Source organism: Lygodium microphyllum, chromosome 16 (assembly GCF_053477565.2).
Source record: "Lygodium microphyllum isolate KBCC chromosome 16, Lygodium_microphyllum_v1.1.10, whole genome shotgun sequence".
NCBI classification, from domain to species: Eukaryota; Viridiplantae; Streptophyta; class Polypodiopsida; order Schizaeales; family Lygodiaceae; genus Lygodium; species Lygodium microphyllum.
The window spans coordinates 124,057,690-124,068,983 of NC_141150.1; the positions used below are offsets into that span (position 1 = coordinate 124,057,690).

Here is an 11,294-nt window from a genome sequence, read left to right on the forward strand (position 1 = left end):
GGCTGAAGCAGTTGCTACAGCAGTCTATATAATGAATAGGACTCCCACTGCAGCAATACATGGGATGACTCCAGAGGAGAGGTATACTGGTAGGAAACCAGATATTTCTCATTTGACAATTTTTGGTTGCATTGCCTATGTACATGTGCCAGATGAGTTGAGATCCAAGTTGGATCCAAAAGCTGAGAAGTGCATCTTTATTGGTTACTCTCTGCAGCAAAAAGGGTATAGATGCTATAACCCTTCTACTCGTAAGTTTACAGTGAGCAGAGATGTTGTTTTTGATGAGATGAGTAGCTGGTATAAACCAGTAAATGTGATTGATAATGTAGATGCACAAAATGGTAATGCTGCACAGAATTCACAGCAGCAGTCACAAGATATTAGTGGACCTGGAGCGTCCTCTAGCAGTGGTTCACATTCTTCGCCATGGACAGGAAGATTGAGATCAGGAGAATCTTCTCAAAGAAATGCAGATAGTGGTATTCAGGTATCACGAAAAGGAAAAGAGAAGGTAGATCAGTCCATGTTGGATGTGAATGTAGGTCACTCTTATGTGGATGGTGAATCTAGTGGCTCAGAACAGAGCATTGATGATGAGTTGGGTATTCCTTCTATTGTTATACCTAGAGTAAGGAAGACCAGGGATGTTTTGAGAGTACCTGGGAGTGAACATACTTTGCGTAGGTCTGCCAGAGCTAGGTATCTTGTGGATACGCTGAAATATGATGGATTTACAGCCATTCACTATGCATATATGGTCAAAGTGATATAGGAACCAGAACCCACTTCTTTTGAGCAAGCCATGGGAAAAGAAAAATGGGAGAAAGCCATGGATGAAGAAATGGATGCCTTGGAAGTAAATGATACATGGGAATTGGTACCTTTGCCTAAAGGTAAGAATGCAATTGGTTGTAAGTGGGTTTATAAGGTGAAGCACAATGCAGATGGTTCTGTGAACAGATACAAGGCAAGATTAGTAGTCAAGGGGTATGCACAAACATATGGCATTGACTATGAAGAAACATTCAGTCCGGTTGCAAGGATGGCAACCGTAAGAGCAGTCATTGCTATGGCTGCATCAAAGGGATGGTCTTTACATCGGATGGATGTAAAGAATGCCTTCTTGCATGGTGATTTGCAAGAAGAGGTCTATATGGAGCAGCCACCAGGTTATGTGCATGCTATTCATCCTGAGTTTGTTTGTAGGTTGAAGAAAGCATTGTATGGCTTCAAGCAAGCACCAAGAGCATGGTCTAACAAGATAGGACAGTATCTTGTCACTATTGGCTTTCAGATTTCCAAGGCAGATTTCTCACTTTATGTGAGAAAAACAGAGAAAGGTATTATGTTGCTTGTCATTTATGTTGATGATTTGATTATCACAGGTGACAGTGATGAAGATATCCTTCATGTGAAAATGCTATTGAAGCAAAAGTTTGAGATGAAGGATTTGGGAGAGCTGCGTTATTTCTTGGGCATTGAGGTGATTAGATTACCAAGTGGGATACAGCTCTTGCAGAGGCAGTATGGATTGGACATGCTGTCTAAATATGGGATGACAGGCTATAAGCCTATTTCAATTCCTTTGGAGTAGAATGTGAAGCTAAGCGCAGATGCAGGTGAGCTTCTGGAAGACCCTACTATGTACAGACACATAGTAGGAAGCTTGATTTATATGACTATTACCAGGCCAGATTTGAGCTATGCTGTTGGACTGGTAAGTCAGTTTATGCAGGCTCCAAGGAAACCGCATTTGGATGCGGCTATTAGGTATGTGAAGTCCACATTGCAGTATGGACTACTTTATGTAACTGGGGTTCAGATACAGTTGCATGGATACACTGATGCTGATTGGGCTGGTAGTATTTCTGATAGACGATCTACCAGTGGATATGTGTTCTCTTTTGGGAGTGCTGTAGTCACTTGGAGCAGCAAGAAACAGTCTACAGTTGCCTTGTCGAGCACAGAGGCTGAGTACAGGGGTGTAGCAATGGCTGCATGTGAGGTAGCTTGGTTGCATAAGCTACTTTATGATATGCATCAGTCTACAGATGGGGCAGTTGTCATTTATTGTGACAACATGAGTAGTATACACTTGGCAAATAACCCAGTCTATCATGCTAGAACAAAGCACATTGAGGTGTATTATCAGTATGTGCGAGAGAGGGTTTTACTAGGTCTTATTGATCTAGTTTATGTCAGCACAGAGGATCAGGTAGCTGACATATTCACGAAGGCATTGGGCACAGAGAAGCTGCGCAAGTTCAGAGACCTACTTGGTGTGCACGAATTGGGATTGAGCTCGAGGGGGAGTGTTGAGATATCGAGCTCCACTCGTGATATGCCAGGGTGACCGTTGTGCATTTATGTCACTGACGTGTCAGTTGCAGATGCGGTTGGTACACCGCTCATGAATAATAGCTAGATGATAGCTATCCTTATCTACTCTAGTTCGTGGCTTAGTTAGTATGCCACCTTAATTAGTTGAGTTTGGTTTGAGACCCATATATAGGGTTCTTCTATGTCTTTGTATTAGAGTTTTTTTTGCTTACACAACTAAGAAGAGGAAAACTATTTTCAGCCTCCATCCTTGTGTGTATTCCCCCATTGTGCAAGCAAGAAAGCTACAAGTGAGACTCCTTCCTTCTCTCCCACAATCTTGACATATGACCACAGAGACATAGGAATGTATAGGAGACCCACTAGCAACCCCTATGGCCCTTAGGCTATAGGGTCAAGATAAAGGTATTCTTCATGTTAAAACGTGAAGGGAAAACCCAATGTTTGAGTGACCACTAGCAACCCCTATGGCCCTTAGGCTATAGGGTCAAGATATTCATCACTAACAAGTTGCATATATCTTGAATCATTTATAGGAGAAGAGAAAACCCTTAGGCTATAGGGTTAAGCTATAGGGATTTTTCATTAACAAGTTGTATATATCTTGGATTATTTGGGGCTATATTTGAGTGGCCTTTAACCCAGACATAGGAATGTATAGGAGTCCCCATCAATGAGAAAACCCATTGATTGTGTGACTAGGTTAAGATATAGGGATTATTCATTAAGAAGTTGTATATATCTTGGATTATTTGGGGCTATATTTGAGTGGCCTTTAACCTAAACATAGGAATGTATAGGAGTCCCCATCAATGAGAAAACCCAATGATTGTGTGACCACTAGCAACCCCTATGGCCCTTAGGCCATCGGGTTAAGATATAGGGATTCTTCATTAGCAAGTTATATATATCTTGAATCATTTGGGATTATATTTGAGTGGCATTCAAATGGAACCCCATCAAGAGGATACCCATATGGCCACCCAATAATAGCCCTTTGTAGGAGAAGAGGAAACCCATATGACCACCTAGACATAGGAATGTATAGTAGACCCCATCAATGAGAAAACCCAATGTTTGAGTGACCACTAGCAACCCCTGTGGCCCTTAGGCCATAGGGTTTAGATATAGGGATTCTTCACTAACAAGTTGTATATATCTTCGATCATTTGGGTCTATATTTGAGTGATCTCTAATCCAGACATAGGAATGTTTAATAAACCCCATCAATGAGAAAACCCAATGTTTGAGTGACCATGCCACTAGCAACCCCTATGGCCTAAGGGCCATAGGGTTATGATATAGGGATTCTTCACTAACAAGTTGTATATATCTTGAATCATTTGGGTCTATATTTGAGTGGCCTTTAGATGAGACCCCATCAAGATGATATCCCTACGGACACCTTTTCATAGGCCCTTGTAGGAGAAGATGGAATCCATATGACCACCCAGGTATAGAAATGTATAGGCGACCCCATCAATGAGAAAACCCAATGTTTGAGTGACTATTAGCAACCCCTATGGCCCTTAGGGTCAAGATATAGGATTCTTCACTAACAAGTTGTATATATCTTGAATCATTTGGGTCTGTATTTGAGTGTCCTTCAAATGAAACCCGTATGACCACCCAAACATAGGAATGTAGAGGAGACCACATCAATGAGAAAACCCAATGTTTGCCACTGGCAACCCATATGGCCCTTGGGCCATAGGGTTAAGATATACGGATTCTTTGCTAGCAAGCTGTATATATCTTATACATATGGCCAAGTGGTCCCCTTTTAGGACCTATCATGGACCTAGAAAGCCCTATGGCCTAAGGGTCATAGGTCTCATGAAGAAACAATACCTTGGTAGAGATCTCCTTCAACCTCTCTTATTAATTTTGTCTATTTAATTCAAAATATTAGGTGACTACTATTGAGTTTGATTAGTCTTACCTCCTTACTCTACAGTTGTTCAGCAAAGCAATGAGGTGAAGCAAATCGATGATAGTAGTGATATCAACCAGCAAATCAAAGATAGAAGTGATGTCAACCAACAAATTGAAGATAATAATGATATCAACCAACAAAAGGATCTTTACAATCCTTTAGATAGTGTGTGTAATGATCAAGAGAGAGTTACATTTCCACCTAAGTTGCATTATACATTATACGACTATACGTGAATAATTGTATAATCACGTATTTGGTGAACCCTTAGAAATAAATGGTTGCATTATACGATGACACATCACCTTTAGACATTGACTCGTTTTTTTACAGGTTGTATTCGGTCGAATAAATATATTATTCGATCGAAATATATTCTCTATATATACAGGAAACTTTCGGGTTAATTTTTCTCGATTCTATTTGTACTCTTCTAGGTTACACACAGGATGTGGTACACACACTAGAACTAAATTGGGTGCTAGTTGTGGATACCTATCCTTTACATCGAGACATTAAATAGCATGCACACGCCAGTGCTAGTTTGGGTGTTGGAGGTGGACACGCTAATTTGGGTGTTGAATGTGGACACGCTATTTTGGGTATTGGTGGATTGTGGTGCTAAAATAGGGTGGACACGCCAATACTACTTTGGGTGTTGGAGGTGGATACACTAATTTAGATATTAATTGTCCATGGTGATATTTGATTGTAGTGCATACACAGATATATATTGTTAATTAATTTGCATATATCTTTGCATCTCCCCTATTATTATTTTGGTTAATTCTACAAATTCTTGTAATTTGAAATGACTTGTGGTAATGAGTGGGAATATGTTGAAGAATTAAAAGCTGGAAAGAACACTTCTCATGTATGATGCAAGTCATGTCAGCATGAGTTCCATGCTAGCGCAACTAGAACTAAAGAGCATCTACTAGGGATGGGTGTTAACGTGAATCATTGTCGTAATCCACCTTCTAATGTACATGTAAAGCTTTCCAAATATATTCAGAAATTAAAGGCCTCTGGAAAGTGGGGGGGGAGGTTACACTATTGAAATTACGTCTACTACAAGAAATAATGATGCACCAAGCAATTTCGTGAATGTACTACAACATGTGGGTGGCTCCTCATCACAACACTCACAGTTGATGGACGAAGAACATAGATACAATGTGAGTGCAGGCTCTCAGGAACACGGATGCTCTAACAACATGGACAAATCAAAGAAAGGAACTCTGTATAGTGCATTTGATAAGTCATCAATGCTAGAGTTGCACTTGAAATGTACACAAGCTTTCATTGCTTGTAGGATATCTTTGAATGTAATGAGAAATCCCTTATTTCAAGATGTTTTGATGTCTCTTACAAAGCCTGGGTTTGTTTTTCCGGACTACAATAGGATGTGCACAGAGTACTTAGACAAAGTCAAAGGTGGACTTGAGCAAAGCTTGAAGTGTTCTGTCCTTGATTATGTACCTACCTACGGATGCACCATAGCTATTGATGGATGGATAGATTGCAAGAAGAGGCCTCTAATAAATATCATGTGTATATGTCCAAGGGGGTCAGTGTTTTTGGATGCAATAGATACATCTCTTAAAGAGAAAACCTCCATGTATATTTCAAAGATATATGAGAGGGCTATTGCACATGTTGGAGGACCTATTAATGTCACATCTATAAAGACTGATAATGCCTCTAACTATAAAGGAGCAGGGATGATTATACAAGAGAACTACAAAGAGATTACATGGGTTCCTTGCGCTACACACTCAGTCAGTTTACTCCTCAAGGATATACGGAAAATGAGTTTTTCAAAACTTACTTTAGTAGAGGCACATCATGTGGTTAAGTGCATCAGGGAGCATCAATTTACGTATGTACTCTTTCGCACAAGGTCGGAAAAAGTATTATGCATATTTTGTGCTACATGCTTTGCTACTGCTTATTATGTCCTTGAACGTTTATTGGAAGTGGGAGATGCATTGAGGGAAACAATTGCAGATGGACGATAGGTTGGATGGGTCACTAAGCATTAGATGCATGCACTTACAGCAACGAAATGCGCAGCAACAATCAGCTCAGATGCATTTTGGGTCAAGGTGGACAAAATTGTGAGTGTCACTAAGCCATTTGTAGAATTGCTAAGAGTTGTGGACAGTGACAAATTTGTACTTGGTAAAGTATACTGGCTCATGTCTGAAGCAATATGCAAGGTAAAATCATTTGAAAAATTGAAGCTTGTAGAGCGTAAAGAGATAGCCAATTGTGCAGAAAGACGATGGGCAAGGATGCACACTCTCCTACATGGTGCTGCATTCATGCTAGATCCTTCGTTTCAATTGCATGATCAAACAAAGAATGATGAGGTGACTCGAAATTTCCACTTTGTGTGTGCCCAGCTGTTGCCTGGGGAAGATGGAAAACGTGCATTTTATGGTCGCATACGGTTTTTTGGTAGAGAGGGAAAGTTTAGTGACAAGTGGTGTTTAGATGCCATTACATGCTTAAGTTCACTTGTTCAGTGGAATGAGTATGGTTCTAATGAAGTAGAGCTTCAACATGTGGCAAGAAGGGTATTATCAGTGGCAACATCTTCAGGCAGTTGTGAGCGAAATTGGTCTGCATATGATTTCATTCATACTAAGAGGCGTAATCGTTTAAAAGCTTCAAGGGCAAGAGACCTAGTGTACTGCTTTTGTAATATGCGACTGCTTCATAGGTCGTCATCAATTGCAACTCGTATTACACATGCAGAAGGGAAGCCACATCGAAGACGAACGCACAAGGTTGTTTCTAAAGACCAAGGTTCAGAGTCTGAGAACGAATGGGAGGTTGATTCAACTAATTCCAATGTGGATGATATAGTCCCTACTATTGACAGAGTGAAGACAACATAACATGCATTAAAGACTAAAAAAACATAGCAGGGGAAAAGAATAGCATAAACGATACATTAGACAGAATCTCAAAATTATATTCCATGTATCAGGTCTTGAAATTGAATACCAAGATATATACAAAAGTTGTCTATATATCAACAAGTCTTAATCCAAATTTACAAAATCACGAGTTTGTGTGAGCTTATCAATTGCAAAAGTATCGCCAATTATAGGAGGTGGAGGAGCATGTGCATCCTCATATCTCTTGCATACTCCTTTTAGTCATTGATTCTCTAACTCCATTTCAACTATTCTCAACTCTAGCTCATGGACGCGAGTTACCATAGTGTCTACGGTGAGTCCTTGTGTCACTAAAGTCATGCCTTCGGCTGCAAAATTCGTTAAGATGTCATGGTCGTTGGTGGTGAGTACCACAGGCTTTGTCTGCTTCAATTCTATGCCCATCTCTCTTGCCCGCTTTCGATCGACGGGATGACCCATGCCAATGCCAGCGTTCTTGGCTCTTTGCAGCCACATAACTTGCCTTCCTAATATGTCCTGGAAATATACTTGTTGAACAAGGTATATTGCCACTTGTCCATTATTAGGTTCAGCCTGGTGGTTCTCCGCAAATCTTTGATATAGTGTGCATGATAATCCTATGTGTTGAAGCTCTGATAACTTCATTGGATATTTGCGCTTTGGGTCTCTTTGTCTGCTGTGATTTGTCGATCTAAATAAAACATTTCTGAAAAATTCTATTGGGCAAAGAAACTTCAATCCATCGAGGTCAAGAGGAGGGCCAACCAAGTCGTTTCTTGGTTTGGCCCAAGTGACATGAAACAAAAAGTGTGTATATGGTTTCACTATGAAGGGGATTGGAATTGATTGGAGTTTGAATTCTCTTGTATATGCGTGTTCAGTCTCAGTGTCACTCTTATGAGGGAGATGTGTTCTCCATGCATCCTAACTTAGCACTTAGCTTTCTTTTTTCTATGATGATTATATCAAGGATTGTATCAAGCAAGGAAAGCTTCTCTTTGGCCCACACAAAGAACATGAACAAGATACCAAGGATTGAGCCGAAGAAGAAGCGAGTACAAAACACACGCGCAAGCAAAGAAAGATCCTCTATGGCCTTTCTCGGAGAGAATCTCAATCCTTTTCGGTGATGAGGAGACTAAGAGGTGAGATTCCATATTGTTGCTAGGTGCTCAGGTAGTGTTTAAGAGTGGCATGAGAGTGTGAGTTTTTCCTCTCATCCTACTAAGCCCCTGTGATTGAATCTTGGTGCCTAGAGCAATTCTCAAGTTGTGTATTTTTCGCGTCTCTTTATTGTTTTGGGTGTTGGTGGCATGGTGAATGTTCAAGGGCAATCTAGCTCTGGTCCTTGTTTTGTTTTTTCTTTGTTCGAGCTATAGTTGGCGATGACCATGTTTGGTTGTTGTTCATTCCAAGGCTCTCAAAAGGACTATTTATAGAGGTGGTTCTCTTTCCCTCAGGCCTTCTCGCAATATCTCAAGGGCCGGTTCACTATCCATAAACCCTCTATATCACATGTGTTAAAGGTGTATTTTTAAAACCCCTTATCTATGAGTTTTTAATTATTAAAACACACTCTATTTCTATTCAATATGTAAATGCCCCCTTTAAAATGGAAGCCTTTTGTAAGTAAATAATATGCAAAAAAGGATTTTAAAAAGCAGCGACCCCCCCATAGTGCTAGAGAAACTATATCATGAGAACAAACCCGATTTGGTACACCGATGATTGGTGTACTGTGTGTGTGTGTTCACGCATGTGGATGTGTGTGCTTGCAAGTGTTCTAGCTCTCTCTCTCCTCCAATGTTTTCAATTAAGTAGCAACATGGTGAGATTTTTAAGAACATAACCATAAATAGCACATAGATAATGCTTTTGTAAGGATGGTGTGTTGTACTATGTGTGTATGCACACATGTGGGTGTGTGTGCTTGCAAGTGTTCTAGCTCTCTCTCTCCTCCAATGTTTTCAATTAAGTAGCAACATGGTGAGATTTTTAAGAACATACGAACATAATCATAAATAGCACATAGATAATGCTTTGGTAGAGATCGTGTGGCACATGTCTCTGCCAATACTATAAGGTCGTTGTGTGTGTGTGGGAGTCTCGCTCTCTCTCTCTTTCACACACACACCCCCTCTCTCTATAATGGATGCTTTCTTTTACACTACCTTTGGGTTTCCTTGGTGGGCATATTTTGAATAGTGTTCGAGTGATGAGTGCTTGTGTTGTAGCTTGTATTATTGCTATTGGTGGGGACATGGGAGAAGGGTGGTATGGTGTTCCATGCCAAGCTTTGTTCGATACGGCGCATACACCGCATCTTATGTCCACTCTCTCCATGGACCACGAATGCTATAATTATGAGCATAAAGGAAAAAGGGAATAATAAAGATAATGCCGCGAATATAGATAATGCGGACATAATAGGCAATTATCACCTGCACGTTAGCGCCTATAAAGAGGCAAGACGGCGGTGAGATGATCAAGTGCAGAAGAAGAACTAATAGCACCTTCTGAAGATCAGGATCAGAAAAATGGCAGCAGAGCAGGCGAAGAAACATGGCTCCATTTTGTACGCCGACCAAGAGCTGGCGACGGATGAGAGCTTGACCTCGGAAAATGGGCAGTATTCTCTGATCATGCAGGGTGATGGGAATTTTGTGGAGTACAAGTCGCCAGCTGGAACTGCCGTCTGGCACAGCAACACAGCTAAGCGTGGCAAGCGGGCCTGCCTGCAAAGGGACGGCCGCTTACTGGTGCTCGGTGATTGCGGCACGGTGGAGTGGGCTAGCTCCGACAAGCCTCTCAAGGACGACAGCTACAAGCTAGTGCTGCAGAACGACGGCAACGCCGTCATCTATGACGGCGCTGACGTGTCCGTCTGGTCTAACTGCGTCGACAAGAAGTAGCTTACATACAAGTTACACTACTTATAGAAGAGGGGTGGTGTTTCTGCCTGTGTTGTAACTGGATTGGGCCCAGGTGTTATATAGCTAAATAAAACAATGGCCACCTCTCATCGTCTGCAATCTCTCTCTCTCTCTCTCTCTCTCTCTCTCTCTCTCTCATCCCACGTTTGTTTCTCTCTCTCTTTCTCTCATCCCACGTTTGTTTCTAAGAATCTAAACTCACCAGATTTACGTGTCTAGACTTATGTAGTTACGGTATTTCTAGTGTTCGCACGTCTAGGCTTATATAGTTATGGCATTTCTAGTATTCACACATGTGTGCTTGAATATATCCACCATTTCTAGTAGACTCATGCACTTACCATGCATCATTTCTAGTTGAATTTATATGCTTAAGTTCTTCATGGTGGGCTTCTCCCATTCTTCTCGCAAATAAAAATATGGTTGCATGTGCTCTCTCTCTCTCTCTCTCTCTCTCTCTCTCTCTCTCTCTCTCTCTCTCTCTCTCTCTCTCTCTCATCCCACATTTGTTTCTAGGAATCTAAACTCACCAGATTTACGTGTCTACACTTATGTAGTTACGGTATTTCTAGTATTCGCACGTCTAGACTTATGTAGTTATGGCATTTCTAGTATTTGCACGTCTGTGCTTGAATATATCCACCATTTCTACTAGACTCATGCACTTACTATGCATGATTTCTAGTTGAATTTATATGCTTAAATTCTTCATCGTGGGCTTCTCCCATTCTTCTCGCAAATAAAAATATGGTTGCATGTGCTTCTTAATAGATTACTATACACTTAACTAGATAATGGCGAGAAATAAGTACCAAATGCCAAGCATGGATGGGCTTTTTTTTAAAAAAATATTCTAGCAACACTTATGATGTTGATGGATAAAGTTTTAGGTTCATATTTGGGAAAAAATATAGTAGTTCTCCTTAATGATATAATGATTTATAATAAACAAAAAATAGAACACGTAGAGTACTTAATATGTGCTATATTCAATTTCATCAAGAAGATCAAAGTATTTGGGAAGGAATCTAAATTTTGATTTTTCACTCAAAAGATCCATTACTTGAACCATATCATAACCACAAATGCTACGAAGATGAGTCTTCATAAGAGCGATGCCATTATGAGGTGGTGGTGAGAGTCTAAAATCTC

The 11,294-nt window shown here is 40.5% G+C and overlaps 2 protein-coding genes across 2 annotated transcripts; both read left to right on the forward strand.

The window, feature by feature from the left end:
• Positions 1-6,324: 6,324 nt before the first annotated feature.
• On the forward strand, positions 6,325-7,185 carry LOC148023366 (uncharacterized). Its single transcript, XM_087695376.1, has one exon. The coding sequence runs from the start codon at positions 6,325-6,327 to the stop codon at positions 7,183-7,185; it is 861 nt and encodes a 286-aa protein (XP_087551502.1).
• A 2,561-nt stretch (positions 7,186-9,746) lies between these two features.
• LOC148023367 (mannose-specific lectin-like) lies at positions 9,747-10,121 on the forward strand. Its single transcript, XM_087695377.1, has one exon. The coding sequence runs from the start codon at positions 9,747-9,749 to the stop codon at positions 10,119-10,121; it is 375 nt and encodes a 124-aa protein (XP_087551503.1).
• The last annotated feature ends 1,173 nt before the right edge of the window (positions 10,122-11,294 follow it).